The 17,293-nt window shown below is 40.9% G+C and overlaps 1 protein-coding gene across 1 annotated transcript; it reads right to left on the reverse strand.

The window, feature by feature from the left end:
* Positions 1–201: 201 nt before the first annotated feature.
* scn4aa (sodium channel, voltage-gated, type IV, alpha, a) lies at positions 202–17,293 on the reverse strand. Its single transcript, XM_030077373.1, has 25 exons — positions 17,039–17,293; positions 16,712–16,749; positions 16,408–16,488; positions 16,160–16,288; positions 15,928–16,019; positions 15,320–15,613; positions 15,164–15,227; positions 14,802–14,943; positions 14,196–14,410; positions 13,626–13,785; positions 13,294–13,423; positions 12,151–12,389; positions 11,878–12,051; positions 11,396–11,752; positions 8,074–8,538; positions 5,156–5,288; positions 4,783–4,937; positions 4,523–4,696; positions 4,252–4,374; positions 3,431–3,712; positions 3,223–3,276; positions 2,259–2,400; positions 2,004–2,101; positions 1,617–1,887; positions 202–1,502 (listed from the first exon to the last, which is right to left on the reverse strand). Exons 1-25 carry the CDS (start codon positions 17,291–17,293, stop codon positions 202–204), a joined length of 5,568 nt encoding a protein of 1,855 aa, XP_029933233.1.

Consider the following 17,293-nt stretch of genomic DNA (forward strand, 5'->3'; position numbering starts at 1 on the left):
AAGCCACATAAATATCACATGAAAAAACAGGACTAATTTGTCAAGTTTATTAATCTAAAATGCAACTTTAATATTTTTTAAGCATTAGACATGTGCAATCTCATCTCTTGTAGGAAAAGTTGACTACATTTGTGACACTTTTCCCTACACTACTTCCTCCATTGGTGAAAAAAGACCCTTTTAATTCCCTTGAGCTATTTGTTATACAATCGACTCTCGTAAGTTTCCATATAGGCTGAAGACTCTTTGGTTGGGGGCAGAATGTAGCACAACCTCACTCGTTATCTCCACTGGTACGACCATGAGATTCAACCCTGTGGGCTCCGGACCGCTCTGGGCCCCTGTGGTGTCTGACGGTGTCTCTGGCCTGACCGCCTGTTGGCTTTGTAGTTGTTGCAAAGAAGCCTGCTCCATCTCCTCCGCGAGGTCTGCATTGCTCCCATAAAGCACTCCCATTTTCCGTGCAAGCAGCCCTTCCTTTTCTGGTGGATCCTCATCTTTGATCTTTCCCTTGAGCCTCTTGGAGCGACGCATAAAGGAGGCATGCCGTATGGAGCGTTTCATCAGATGTTGGCGGTAAACCCTCTGAATAACCACAGCCGCCAGCTCTTCCTCTTTGCGGCGTAGCGTTGTGGTAATGGGTGCAAAGGAGTCTGAAGTGGGGTTGCTCATGATGAACTTGGCCTGGATGCTTTCCCGCATTGCTGCCATCTCCACCGTATCTCCCAAGACCATCTCAGTGACGGCCAACAGAATGTCCAAGCAGTGGATCCTGTCCCCAATCACCAAGGGCAGGTCCATCTCAATCAGACGGAGCCGATTGGGTTTGGGCACCCTCAGCGGTTCCTGCAGGGCATCACAGAAATCTGAGAGTCGGCTATACTCAATGAACATCGTGCCATCCACGTCAAACTTCTCCCAAGTCTCATTGAACATCTCAAAGTCATCCTCACACAGCAGATCGCCACTCTCCTCCTGGGCCACATTGAAGTTCTCCAAGATGATGGCAATGTACATGTTGACCACCACTAAGAATGAGATGATGATGTAACTGCAGAAGAACATGATACCCATGCCCGGATTGCCACAGTCACCCCTTACATCCGAGCCTGGATTCTCAATATCTGGGTCACAGTCTGGAGGCTCCCTGTTCATGATTGGGAGTAAAAGTCCATCCCAGCCAGCTGACGTTGTGATCTGAAACAAACAGATAATGCTTCCACCAAATGTCTCAAAATTGAAGATGTCATCGATTCCAGCCCCCTTTTTGACATAGGCAAAGTTTGACATGGCAAATATGGAGAAGATGAACATGATGAGGAAAAGCAGGAGGCCAATATTGAAAAGGGCAGGGAGGGACATCATTAGAGCAAACAGCAGCGTTCGAATGCCCTTTGCTCCTTTAATAAGACGCAGAATCCTGCCTATTCTGGCCAGCCTGATCACTCTGAACAGAGTGGGTGACACAAAGTACTTCTCAATGATGTCTGAAAGCATTATACCTGAAATAAAAGGAGACACACTTGTGAATTAAGTATTTGAAAATAATTACAAATCACAATTTGCGATCATACCATATAATTCAAAACTCTGCTCTTAACATTTTAAATACCCACCAGATATAGACAGGATGACCACAACAAAATCAAAAATGTTCCATCCTATGGTGAAGAAGTACTGACGGAGGGCAATCATTTTTAGTGTGCACTCTCCGGTAAAGACAATGATGAAGGCAAGGTTGATTTTGAAGAGGAAATCCTCTTTCTCTGCACTTTGGTCATCAGTCTCTACCATCATGGTCACCATATTGAGGCAGATGAGGACCATGATGAAGATGTCAAAGAACCGCTGACTGATGAAGTCAAACACCATGCCTTGGATTGGGTTCTTCAGGTTGGATGGAGAGAGGTAGAGAGAGAAATACATAATTATTCATCTCAAAAAATGGCTTATATCGCTGACTGACATGTAAACATTATTCTAAATGACATAAAATAACATACTGTTGGTCGTGGAATTGGCTTCTGTGGCTTCTTGGAACCAAGTTTCTTCATGGCGTCATAGTATTTTTTTTGCTCCTCAGTCATAAAGATGTCTTTATCTCCAAAGTGCAGACACAACACAATACAAAGATTATTCTATGTATCCATATATGAAGTTACAACATTAATGTGCTTTAAACTGAAATGAGGAGACAATTTAAAGAGAAATCTGATATTCCAAAATTTGGAAATGTTTTATTTGAAACAGTGTGATACTTATCTTTTTCTTTTGCTGGTTGAAATTGTCAATAATGACACCAATGAAGAGATTGAGAGTAAAGAATGAGCCGAAAATGATGAAGATGACGAAGTACATGTACATGTAGAGGTTGATCTCATATGAAGGTTGCTCCTCAACCTATAAGAAACAAAACATTGTATTTATTTATTTAGATATACATTTTAAGGAAAGCGAGGCAGTCCCCTGCTTTTCACAGCTCTCTTTTTATTAGGTAGGAAAGATCAGGGGGAGATGGAGTTGGAGAGATCAGAATAGCAGGATATGATGAGATCTGATCCTACCCAGGAAGGGCATGTGTTGATCCAGTGACAGAGAACTCAGTTAACGTCACCATCACCATTTGCACTGCAAGGTTTAGTCATGTACATATATATCCAATGGAAGGGAGGAGACAGTATATGAACCCGCTGCTAAGCATGTGAATTTCTCTGCTGCCTGCACTCAAAAAAAAAAAAAAAAAACTTCCCTGATCACTGTTTACTTCCTTTTACTATGTACTTCCCTCCACTTTCTCACATTTTCTCGCTTCATAAAATAAATTCAAGATGAAATCCATTACTTTATCATTTTAAAGCACAAAATAATGAGTCTTTGTTAAGTAATAAAATACACTTGAGCACAAAAACCTTTTCAGAAAATAAACCTAAAAACTAGGTCCTTCAGAGTTTGTGCAAGGTAATTTTTCATATAACCATAATGTGCATTGAAAAAAATTAATTGATTTGGTAACAGAGGAAGATGATGCTTCAAAGAAAGTATAGCCCTATTTCCTCTGAATAATTCTGTTATATTCAGGTTCAGTCCTGTGATGACAGCAGTTATTTCTTGGTAATTTCTTACTATCACCACAAATACGTAATACCTAGGGCTGCTTAGTGCTAGGTGTCACCAAGAAATGTAATGTTGAATACGGTGATATGATGAGAAATTAATAGCTACCTCTCTTGAGTCAACTGCAGCATACATGATGTCCATCCAACCTTTAAATGTTGCCTGCAAATACAGAAACCGGTATTTTAAAGAAAATATGTAGCTCTGTTTCACAGTCTATCATGCCAGCATTGTGTTCAATTTGTGTCCACAAGTCACAATTACATTTATTCCCCCAAAAAGTTTAAATGCATATCAAAGAGCCAGTATTCCTCACCACTTGAAGCAAGGAGAGATAGCCCAGTCCAACATTGTCATAGTTGACTTTGACGTTGACCCAGCGAGCCTCCTGCGTGGCTTCTTTAATGGCCATGCAGTCGCTGAAGTTGTTGACCTCGGCCATGGGGAAGATCTCCTCTGTGGTGGTATTGATGCAGCGGTAGAACTTTCCGGCAAACAGGTTGACTCCCATGATGCTGAAGATGAGCCAGAAGATCAGACACACCAGCAGCACATTGAAGATGGAGGGAATGGCTCCAACAAGTGCATTCACCACCACCTGCCCAGCAGAAAGGAGTCCGTTTCAATGTAAATAGTTTCCACAGTTATCTCAAAAACAATATGTGACTGCATTAATATCAAAAAACATGCATGTTTATCCAATAGGTGCTACTTTCACAGCAAGTATTATTCACAAAATTAACCCAGAAATAATCTATTATGAACATCATATACTGAAGGCCAACATACACGTATGTTTAAAGTAAGATTAAAATTCATGACAACTTGTTGGGTTAGATTTATTTCCCCAAAGTGTCCTCTGTTTGCAACAGTTATGCTCATTCATTGCTATCAAAGTCATGCTGGTGCGCTTACCTCTATCAGCTCTGTTACAGCACCCATGGTGAGAGCATGCAGTCAACAATCATGCTAAAGGAAAGCCAAGTCAAGTTAGTATGAAGTGCGTTAAACATCATCTGTTTGGCATCTTGTACGTCAATGCTAGTCATGCACATCAGTCAAACTTTGTTGTCCAGTGCTCAGGTACACTATGCATGAGTTTCATCATGAAATGAGGGTCATTAGCCAATAACTCACCCTCATCCCTTCAAATCTTGACAGAGCTCGAAGAGGCCTTAAGGCCCTGAGCGTTCTGAGAGATTTGATTGGTCCCAGATCAGAGTAGCCCAGCCAGTTGGCACCTAAACTAATCAGGGAAACCTGTGGCAAAATTGAAACATTTCCTATTCAAGTGTTACGTTACACAGAAAAATTCCTCAAATTTCGACTAAATAATGAAAAGTAAAACACTTCCTTCTGTTGAATTTGCACAGACAGGCCAGCATTAAAACAAGATGTCAAAACTTACATCCACAATGAAAAAGTCCAACCAACACCAAGCGTTGGTGAAGTAGGTCTTGAAGCCATATGCCACCCATTTGAGGAGCATCTCAATGATAAAGATGTAGGTGAAAACTTTATCCGCATACTCGAGAATAATTTTGATGGTTCGGCGTCTTTCTATGTGTATGTCTTCAAAGGCCTGCCAAAAGTAGATATTCGATATGTAAACGTCTTGACAGTATCATAAAACACTTTGACATTTGTTGCACTGATGACAAAACTCACCAGAGCTCCACTGCTGAGGAGGATCATGAAGATTATGAAGGTCTCAAACCAATCGTGCTCCACGATAGTGAAGCAGGTTCTGCGGATGTTCCACCATGTCTTGCCGTCACCTTGGGTGATGTCCACATTGAGGCACGGCCAGCGCGTCACACAGTCTGAGGGAAGACAGACAGCAAAATCAATTCTTTGTCTTGAGCATCATCCATGATTAGATGTCCGATTAGATGTCTAAAAGGTCAGCACTGGTGCTCACCTTTTAGACAATACTTGTAGCCAATTTGCTGTGTTAAGGAAAAAAAAAATCTGCATTATTGTCTATGAGGGCACAAACAGACACTGTGGAGAGTGAAATAAATTCAGCCAGTGGTCGTACTGTCAGTGAAGCAATTCTCTGGTTCCACTGGCTCAGGCTCTTCTTCTTCTGTCGGCTCTGGTTCAGGCTCAGGTGGCTGGTAGTCCACTGTGCTGCACACCGAAGAATCACCGTCATCCAAAGCAGCCATGAGCTAGCCAAGACACAACAGAGGAGCAGAGTTATGAAGCCACCCAGCAAAATACACATCACTATTTCCCTTTTTCCCCCAAGCAGAATACTGTTTAATCAGCTTTGCATAATTCACCTGAAGAGCTGCTGAAAAATGAACATGTGGATTCTCAAATCAGTGTTAAATATATGACATGCAATTCTTCCTCAAAAAGTGCAGAGATAGGAAAGGATCTGTATTTAATAAATGGTCATAAACAGCAAGGCAGCAAATGACAAATACTCTAAATGAAAAAAAAAAAAAACCTAGATGAATATTCAATATATCAAGATCAATTTGAGGCTCATTAACACTAGATTTTATCAAGTTAAAGCAATTTTATCATTTTATTTTTGAGTTATAGATACTTAATAAAGACTAAATTAAGACAATCACAGTAATGTAATACAACCCCCGCCCCCCCAGTCAGTTTGTGCAACCAGCAGCTGGTATCTAATGGAAATAAGTGGCTAATGCCATGTTGATTATGCCAGATACGTAGTTTCAATCCAAATGCAGATGAAAATTAATTTGCAGAATCTATGTTTTAGACAGATCAGCCCCGATCTGTGAACATGAGTGGCTTTTCTCCCAAAAATAGGAACAAGAGAGACAACACTCAAGACGATGGTGTCATCAGGAAAAAACTCCTGGAGCTGCTCCATTGACGGTGAATGGACGGCCAACTTTGTGGATCCAGTAACAGCAGCATCCTGGGTACGTTTACTGGAGTACTGGCAGACTGCCATCTTATGGTTCATAGCCACTGGTACTACAAGGACAACAAAGCTTATTCACTAATGCTCTGAGAGCACAGCTTCCATTGAGTGACACACACACAACCTCACAAACTTATGTGAATGCATTTGGAAGTTATGCACCTATTTGTTATAGGTTGTTCCCACTGACACACCCCTTTTAGCCCATTGGCATGAACACAAACACACACCTGCACAGAACTTCACACACACACACACACACACACACACACACACACACACACACACACACACACGTACATACTTGACCTCCACGCCAAATTTCAGCCTCTTAGGTTGAAAACTATGGCTGCCAAAATAGTCCAGTAATTTTAGGCCAAAATTGGGGTCAACCTAGGACAAATTGCAAGAGAAGCAAACTCAACTGATTTTGTATCCTCAGTATGTCCTGAGTGAGGGAAAAAAAGTCCCAAGGAATCCCATTGGTTGAAAGTATATATGACCATATAATACCAAAAAAACACCCTTTTTAACACACAGGGGAAAGGGGTTCAAATTTTTACTTTCAGATATCACTATAAAAATTCACAAGTTGATTACACACACAAAGACAAGAAAAAAAGTCAATTACAAGTTCTTTGAATTATTCTGTTTACACATGCATATCACACATTATCTGATTTGATATGCGCTAATGCCAGAACAGATATTTAAACAGTGAAATAAAAGGTTACTATATATATATAGTAACCTTTTAATTCACTGTTATGTAGTAACCTTTTAATTCATTGTTTAAATATCTGTTCTGGCATTTATTCCAATTAGCGCATATCAAATCAGATAATGTGTGATATGCATGTGTAAACAGAATAATTCAAAGAACTTGTAATTTACTTTTTTTCTTGTCTTTGTGTGATATCTGAAAGTAAAAATTTGAACCCCTTTCCCCTGTGTGTTAAAAAGGGTGTTTTTTGGTATTACATGGTCATATATAGGTGATTTTCAAAACTTTCCACCAATGGGATTCCTTGGGACTTTTTTTTCCCCTCACTCTGGACAAACTGAGGATACAAAATCAGTTGAATTTGCTTCTCTTGCAATTTGTCCTAGGTTTTTTCATAAAATGACTGGACTAAAATGTGAAGAGATCTTTGTGGACCGACCAACCGGCTGATAGAGAAAGCCGTAGAGCTGCTGGTCACACTTTATTTTGGTAATTGCTCCAATTTAACACAAAAGACAGCCAAGCCAAATAAAGCCCCGTCTGGCAGTAGACATCACAGAGTATTGTTTTTTCTTCCCAAGGTTGTGGTAACATTTTATAGTGCAATGTGATTGGACACACTTTGAAAGCTCAGCAGTAAATGTGGGGAGGGTAAGCTTTCAATATAATGAACAGTTGGCATGATACAAGCAGTGCACAGCATCCAAGGTAGCACTGCCTTTAGCCTTGGCATCACATTTACTCAGTGGGAAAACAATGGCTCAGCTGCTGGCAGAGCACCTCCACTACTGCACCAGTAATCTGCTATCGTTTGTCATTTTCAACAACACATAGTAATGAGAATGATGTAATGAACCTTGTGCCCTTTAAAATCTAGTATTTGAGCAGGAGAAAAAAAAAAGATTTCTATCTGACCATAGCCTACAAGAGACTAGGATGTAAAACCTTGCACAGTCTTTCACTGTCCACCAAGTCATGCTCACTGGAGCTTGTCCAAGCTTTACCTTGGTCTTGATGATGGACTAAATAGAATATCAGACTAAACCCCTGATTAAAACTTTTCTGTATGACCACTCAGATGCTTCTGCCCTGATAACTATGCCTGTGAAATGCTAGAAATACTAAAGACAAGACATACAGGCATCAATAGCCACTTAAAGGTTAGGCACAATCATCAACTCATAAATCAAATTGCACACTGTGTCTACTCCAGCCACTGAAAGGAATAAGGGAGCATCATTTATTGCCAGCAATAATGAGGAAAATGAGGTAGACAGACAGATAGATTTAGTTTACCAATTTTTGTTACAACTATTTTTCTTACCATGTGATGCTTGTCGTCTTCCTTATGCGAAATCTCAGAGTTGTCATCGTCACTCTTGTCATCCTCATCATCCTCGCCTAGGTTTTCAAAGTCTGACTCTCCCGGGGCGATCGGCACACTGAAAGTGAACTCTCCGTCCACTATGACTCCAGAAGGCCGGCCTTCTACTAAACAATTAGTTATCCCATCTGCCATTTTGAAAGGCGGACTGGTGTCCAAGTGGTTCATTTCAATGCCCTCACTTTTGGAGTCTGTGTCATCCACCTGGCCCTCCTCAGTCTCCTTGGGCTCTCTACCCAGTATCCGCAGGGCCGTTCTGATGACGAAGGCTTTGGCCCAGTCAGTGCCTCGTGTAATCCTGCCAATGGCTATCTGGAGGTTGTTCATTTCTCCATCATCGTCCCCCGGTGCAAGGTTGTCTCCACTGAAGGAACTCAGCAGCAAGGCCAGGAAGAGGTTCAACACCTGGAGAAAAATATGTAGCATGGACAATTGAAGGAGGGATGGAAGAATCAACAAATATACATACCTACATATAAATATAGCACACACTTGGAAAATTTAAAATGAAACTTGAGCGCAGTTGACTGAGAGGAGGTTGTTACCTGAAGTATCAAGTACCTTGAAAAGCTATTTATATCAAAGAGCAAGAAATTATCTAATTCTGTGTGTAGTCAGTGGTTAAGAGTACAGTTAAGAAGCAGTTTGGTTCATTTTGGGGTGCTTTGGCCCTTATCATAAGTGTAATAAGTGTATAATAGTAATTGTATAATATAATAAGTGTAGTTATTGATTGACATGTTTTTATTTTACAAGAAATAGCTTTTGAATTTATGAGGTAGCAAGTAAGATTACTGATACATACTGATGTTTTTAATGACATTTTTGAAAACTGGTTAGCCACAGGTCACCTTGGCCAAAGTGCGGCCACAACATTGACCCAACACAAAACTCTTGAGTGGCTCAAATACACATCACGTATCAAGTTTGTGATGGCACATCAATAAATATTATGTTGTCTGCCGCCTGTTGCAGAGGCAGCTATCTTTAGTGTCTAAAACCTGTTAGTCAATTTCTCGGTTCCTATTTCCCAGGTTTAGCGGGAGATCATGGTTACATGGGCCAGGGGCAGGCTGATCTCTCGCATTCCAGTGTAGGAGCTGTGAATCTGAAAGGGGGCTGAGGGAGGGACAAGTAGTGAGGAGAGGTGGAGTTGGCGGACTATCAAGCGAAACAGAGGCGAGAAATTCAGAGAAAAAAGCCAGTTGTAACTCAGAAGATGACAAGAGCAGTTTACAGGTGAACATCCATCAGTTAAATGATCTCAGAATTGTTTCTGTTGTCTTCAACAATCCATTCAATATTTATGAAGATGAAAAACTTCAGACAATCAGTGGGAAAAACTTCAGACAATGAGTGGAGGACTGACTGTGAGGAACCATGGACGATGTGTTTGAGTGTGTATACATAAAGACACTTTACATTTCCTTAGTATCCCATGTACCTGATAATGTAGCCCTATTCCCAGAAACTTCCCCCGGGTGCTTTCCCTGTTGCCTTTTATATCATCCTCCTTGAAACAGTTCCAGTATACCTGATGACATCGTAGACTAAATTTGCATTTTCAGATTTCAACCTCTGACCAGGAGTTTTCTCATGTTCACATGAACTGTTTTAGCTCTCAGGAATTACATATAGGAATTCTAAAGTGGATCAGTTCTCCACTAAAGGAAGAGGACAGTGGTGTAGGCATAAAGTAGATATCATAATATAACAGATTCTGAAATTTCAAAGTAACATAGAGTGGATATGAGAGCTTGGGCTTCAAGAAGAGTTTTGTAACACTAATAGAGCCTAAAAGAAAGATAATACTGAACACACAGTATGACTACTATGTTGAAAGTGATTATAAATCCACTACGTATGCTATGCCACACATGGCACATATGCTGCAGCACTGATGGGGCAATGTAATAACCTCTCAATCAATTAGACTTCATTCTGCGATCATATGTCTTTTGCCAAACAGCCAGTCTGCCGCCCTGTGAGCTCTGCTTGCTCAGCTGTCTGTGTTTGTCCCCTCTGTGGCAGCGTGCTTACTTGAGCTGAATCTTAGCACATAGTCAAGGTCAAAACCACTGTTTGCTGGCTCAGCTCATGTGATTTAAATAGAAACCGATTAACTTCCCCATTAACTATGTACAGTACGTATATCATTTGTCTCTGGGACACTACATTTACAAACAGTACATTTACACCTTAATTTTCAAGTATGGGAGTAGTGATGGATGACGGTGGGTGTGGGGTGGCAGGTTAGTTTTGGCCCAGTGCGGCGCAATGCTTTTGTGAGCTCACGATGATGAGCGATTTCCTTTTCATATCTATGAATAACCCAACAGGAAATGCTTTGGGCTCCTGTCATTAAATTTGATGCTTTAATATATTGACTATGTGTGATCATCTGCATGGCTTTGATCTGTGAGGCCAAGATATAATGTCAGGGACAGGACTGCCATTCTCCAGACATTGCAGACTCTTTACTTAGCACCATATCAGTTTTGGTTTCTTATTGACACAACTCACTCAGACAATGCGTGAACAGCTTAATTCAGCTAAATCGATGTCAGTTATGGGTATATTTATCCGGATAGTAGGTGTTAATGCATTCATTATGTATATACACTGCAGCTCAGTTATACTTGGCAAAATATACACAGATAAACAAACTAAACAACTTCGAACATATGTTGTAGTCTAGTTTTTCTTGTGTGATGTGACTCGTGGTATAGATACACTCTCATACTGTAATATACTGTAATGCCCCCCAGTGGAAACAATTTAATCCCCCAGCTGCCTGTTTGTCCTTGACATCCCTCGGCTACAGGGTTAACAATGGACCACTGAGACTTGCTGACCACAAAATCTCCTGGCATTACAATATGATAACCATTAGAATTAGAGAGATTTTAGAAAACGGTCTGCCAGCTTTACAGGTTAACACTGGCGACAGTTGTTCAGAGTTTCGGTGTTGCACGTGTTGCTGAAAGGCAGCATCTCTGATCTTGGAAAACCCCATCTACTTAAAAGATTTATCCTGAATAAGCACCAACTATTTATTTATACTTCCATTCAGACACCCACTGACAGCACAGTCGGGTAGGCATACATTTATTTTATTTGGATTTATCTTACCCTAACACTGCTTTTGTCAAACAGAATTGAAATGTGCCCGCAAATAGAAGTCTTTTCCGTTCCTGTTCACTAATGCAAAGGTCAGGCTGAGGTCAGTGATTAGCAGCTGAAGGGAAATTGCTGCACTTACCACCAGATTTCCAATGACCATGACCAGCATGAAGACGACTAGGCACATCCCTGCTCCGGACACCTCCATGCAGTCCCACATGGTCTCAATCCACTCACCACACAGAATGCGGAAGACAATGAGGAAGGAGTGGAAGAAGTCATTCATGTGCCAGCGTGGTAACTCACAGTCCAAAGAAATCTTGCACACACAGTCCTTGTAGTTCTTGCCGAAGAGTTGCATGCCCACAACGGCGAAAATGAAGACGATGATGGCCAGCACCAAAGTCAGGTTTCCCAAAGCTCCGACCGAGTTACCAATGATCTTGATCAGCATGTTGAGCGTGGGCCAGGACTTTGCCAGTTTGAAAACACGTAGCTATCTCCAACACAGGACAGACATAAAATGGTCAAACAGAACAACAAAAAAAGACCGTGAATATTCATGAACATTAATGTCATTGTGGTAATTAGTTATCACGAAATTTAAACAATTTGTCTTACCAAACGGAAGGACCTGAGAACAGAGAGCCCCTGGACATTAGCCAGCCCTAACTCCACCAGGCTGAGCGTGACGATGATGCTGTCGAAAATGTTCCAGCCAACTTGGAAGTAGTAATAAGGATCCATGGCGATCAACTTGAAGACCATCTCTGCTGTGAAGATCCCGGTGAAAACCTAAAATGGAAAAAAAAGTTATTTTATATTAAGTAACAAAATTAAGTCAGAACATGTTGGATTATTTCTGCAATATGACTTTAAAGTTTCAAGCGGTACCAGGTTTCCCACTGAGAGCATGTTGTCAAACTCCGGGGTCATGGGGTAGTGCTCCATGGCCATGAAGAGGGTATTGAGCACAATGCAAATGGTGATGGCCAGGTCGACAAAAGGATCCATCACTACAAAGTACATCCACTTTTTGAAGACCACCCAAGGCATGCAGCAGTCCCACTTCAGGAAGATATCAGCAAACTTGTACCACCCAGGTGGACAAGGCCTCTGAGCATCCTCCAGTTCTAGATGAAGACAGACAGAAAGAAAAAGGTGTGTAGCCTCATTAATTCTATAAGAGTGAAGAATTAGACAGGGAATCAACAAGGGAAATGTAAATAAAGATGGGACCCCAGGAAGACTAGCAACTGTCATGTGACAGTTAGCTAATGGGGATCCTCCATAAAAACCAAAAAAAAAAAAAAAAAAACACCTGATTCAAAACTCCCAAGGAGGGAGATGGATGATTGCCCAATATTATTAGAGCAACATTTTTGTGTTTTAAGTGACAGATTACTGAGCAAACTGGATATTTGGGTAAGCTACCATCACTTCTTTATAATGAGTTATCCTTTGATGGTATGCAGAATAAAATTAGGCTATGAAAGAGAAAGCAATGATGAGTGACATTAAAATTCATGTCTTGTCTGGGCCAAGTCATAGTTAGGCTGAAATAGCACAGGCTTAACACCACAAGGGCATGTCACTGAATGTTGACAGGGATCTCTGCCCCACACAATATGATTAACACAACTATGTGGCAAGCTCCAGACAATGCTACTGTATTGGCCTTGGGATAACTGTGAACACAATGTTAACCACCGCATGATAATCTAAGCAATTACAACTCAAATTAGAGCACAGCCTGTTTGATCTTGCAACTAAGCCTCATGCATCTCTGGAGTCTCCAAAGGGACTTGACACTTCTCCTAGATACTGTTGCTTAGCCACAAAACAGAAATAGATGATATGTCATGATAATATAATTAAATCTTGTAAAATCATCAAAAATGTTAGTCTTAGTAGAGAAAAATATTTTCAAATACATAGAGATTCTGTATGATAATTGTCTACGCATCATGATAATTATTTATTATTGTGTAATTATTCATAAATAGTCACAAGTGTGTTCCTGCAGTGGCACTGTACCTTCTAGAGCTGCTGTGGTGAGAACAGTGAGAGCACTGGCGGTTCTCTGCTGCAGGGTGGGAGCCTCCACATGCAGCATACTCTGCACAGAGCCTGATGACTTCTCTTTGTGTTCATCCTCTGCAGCAGACTGTAAAATACATCAGTCAACTCAGATTTCACAAACTTCATAGCCTGAGGGAACCGCAATAATCAAAATCAGAGTCGCACTAAGCAAAATAATACAAGAGGTAAATAAATTCACCTGCATTTCCACCTGCACATCACCAAATTACTGCAGCTGGAAATTGTGACCTGACAAATAATCTATGGCAGGAGGAAGGCGGACTAACCTGATCCTGTGTGGACGCTTGGTTGACAATCACATGGGGAATGAGTCTCCCATTACAGTCCTTGATGAATTCATAATCTCCGAGGCTCCGTTCATCATCCGCCAGCTCAGACGCTGTGTGATGACTCGACTTCTTACTGGTTAGAGTCGCCCGGCTTCCACTAACTTGGCCCTGTAGGGTAACACATCATTTTCACTTCAATTTCAAGTGCTAAGAGCAGTATGAAATATTTAATAACAATGGACACTGAGGATTCCACTTTAGAGCAATTTTAAGCTCTGAAATATTTGACTAGTTTATTAAATCATTACTCATAGGTATTTCCCTGTGTGGAACAAAACTAGAATTTCATATTTCTGGCTGGGCAAGCGTGTGGCAGTTTGTGGCCAAAAAGATCGGTCTGTCTGAGTGTAACAAATGTATTTGGATCTAACATTTTATTGCACTTAAAGATATACACCGGCTAGTTTGTTAGCCTGCTTATTGTAATTTATTACAGAGGTAGTGAATAGGTAGCTTGCTTTGATTAGTGGAGCTCACACAAGCCACTGCTGTTGAGCCTGTGAACACATGCTTGCGATAGTTACTTGCTCTTGATTCTTGAGTTGCTCGAGAAGCCGCTGGAACTCTTCCTCCTTCTCCCTGGCCTCTCTCTGAGTTGCCTCATTTTGTTCGTCGTAAGCCATGGCCACCACAGCCAGGATGAGGTTGATGAGGTAGAAGGAGCCCAGAAAGATAACCACCACGAAGAACAGCATGTACGTCTTTCCAGCTGCCCGCAGAGTCTGCATATGGAACAAAAAAGAAGCTACGAGAACTAAGGACAAAATCTTAAATTTTCAGGTTCTCAGTGCAGATTTTACAAAGAAGATATGATAAGAAGATGTGAGATCATCATCATTTTTCACACACTCAGTCATTTTCAAATTGCTGCTTTATAAACACAGATCTCTATCACAAGGCCTCCCACAGGATGCCGAATGTTGGATTACATATATTAGTTTTTGAAAAAGTACTTTCAAAGCCATCCATTCATTTACAAAACCTTGCAGGGAATTATTTTACATTTCCTGACTCAAAAAATGTTCAAGGACATTCGAGGACTGTGGGAACCTTGCATAATGTATGACCACAGAAGTCAGAAATTCATTTGTAACAAATAAAAGAAGCGCCAACCAGCTGGAAGAGGTTCTCCCAGAAGTCCTGAGTCATTAGTCTGAAGAGAGCCAGGAATGCCCAGCCAAAGGAGTCAAAGCTGGTGTAGCCAAAGTTGGGGTTCCTCCCAGCCTTCATGCACGTGAATCCCTCTGGGCACTTTCTATCAGCAGGGTAAAGGTGAAGAGTCAGTTTGCTTAGAAACCCTCCACACCTCTGAAGCATCCCTCACCCCCAACTCATCCATCTCATTCCCTCAGACAAGCATTGTGATGGATGGTAACAAGATCCATTTTACTGTTCATAGTAAGCTTTAAAGATTAAGATGAAATTGAAAAAAAAAAAAAAAAAAAAGGTAATCTGGATGATATAAACTAACGTACCCAGCATCAGAACTGTTTCCACAAAGAAGAGCATCCAGGCTGCCTTCCAGATAGTAATGATTCTCTACAGCCAAATCAAGAAAGACACAGAATCAACTCCGACCCACTGACGAGAAAACCATCTTCAAAAGCAATGGATCATATGGGCAAACCTACCTGTGTTTTCAATATATTCCAAGAAATCAAAAGTACTGTTGGGATATGTCATATTATTTAGATTCATGGTGTTGTTGAGATACACAGTGTCATTGAATGTGGAAGTGGAGTTGAAAACTTCAAATGCTGTTTCATTTGTCTCAATGGGCCATCGCACACATTTATGACGCAGGTTTCCCATGAAAAGTTGAAGGCCAATAAGGGCAAAGACAGCCAGGGCAAAGACAGTAAGAATCATCACGTCCACCATTTTCTTCACTGACTGGATCAGGGCCCCCACAATGGTTTTCAAACCTGACAAGAGAGACAAGTCACATGTCAGTGAAAGTGCAAATAGCACAAAATTTGCTCAGAATTGCTCATAATTTGCTCATGAAGATAGAAATTAGTTATAAACTGCACATTGCACACTAAGAAAGGACTGCAATCCTAATCAGTGACATACTATAACAGAACATAGAGAGAATTCAAAACGTACCATCACAGTGAACTTCAATGAAAAGATTTATACATTTATAGATTAACTCACACTTATTAAACATCTACCACATACTTAAAACATAAAGACAGCTTAACAACAAAGCTTTGATACATAGAATTCAACATACCAGGAATCACAGTAATTGTTTTAAGGGCTCGAAGTACACGAAATGTCCTGAGGGCTGACACATTGCCGAGGTCAACAAACTCAGTGACGTATCTGAGGAAAGACAGAAACAATGAATCAAAGCAGCTACAGGAAACTCAATATGTTCCTGTTCATAGTCTTACTCTGTGCTGAAATGGCTGAAGTTATTATACCATACTATAAAAATACTATAAAATGCACAAAATACGTACGCCATGCTGATCACCATGAAATCCAGCCAATTCCATGGATCTCGAAGGAATGTAAAAGATCCAACACAGAAACCTCTAGACAACACTTTGGTTGTTGCCTCGAAGGTGTAAATAGCAGTAAAAACATACCTAAGAAGGAAAATGAGCAACATGAGTTTCTTAAGAACAAAATTTGAAGTGCAAATACAATAGCAGTAAAATGAATACAAATGTAAGTGACAACGAAAGAACACAAACGATATACTCACTCAACAGTTTTACTCCATGCTGGTGGGTTGCTCATTGTCATGAATACACAATTCGACAGAATGGTAATCATGATGAACATGCTAAATAATTTGATTCAAAGTTAAGGAAACTGACTTGAATATTCATTGGTCATTCACCACTCACAGCACTCTACCTTTGGCTCAACCTTAAATACACCACATAACCTGCAGACACTGACAACAGAAACAACAGAAAGGATATGAATGTATGAGAATTTTGATGGCTCCTCGTCTAATGCAATTAAAGGGGCTCAGAATGTAGCAAGCCGATTCAGCGTTGAACCTGAAGATTGTGTTTCCTTTGCTGATCACAATGAAAGTCTGAAAAACACAAAGAGGGATTTTTTTGACAGCTAAAATGCAAGTGACGATTCTTCAAATCATAACATTCAACTGTGAAGCATGCATACTAGTTGTGCAATCACACTGCATGAGTAATACTGTATCCATCTGTAATAACTCATGGAAATATGTCCTGCATTATTACATGGGTATATAAGGAAGGCTGTACATAGCTCATTCAACACCAAAGTGTGCTCTGTGGCTGTACAATGTGTTCAACTCAGGCTACCACTGTATGTCAGGTGGGTCTCCATGCTCTAAGACTGACTTTCTGTGTTTTGTAGAAGGGGTCCAAGTCCTCCAGAGGTGTGTTGAGCATCTCAGGCGGAGGGTCTCCATAGATCATGGGCAGATTCTTGCCTGCCTCCAGATCACTGTTCGGAGCTGCTGGCTCTTCCTCCTCATGGCCTTCTACTTCTGTGGCCCTTTTCCTTTCCTCCACGCGCCTCTCGATCTCCGCCAGCGATTCCGGAGTAAAGAGGTGGAACACATTGGTGCCTGGGGGATGGAGCAGGGTCGCCAT

Source organism: Myripristis murdjan, chromosome 19 (assembly GCF_902150065.1).
Source record: "Myripristis murdjan chromosome 19, fMyrMur1.1, whole genome shotgun sequence".
Lineage (NCBI taxonomy): Eukaryota > Metazoa > Chordata > Actinopteri > Holocentriformes > Holocentridae > Myripristis > Myripristis murdjan.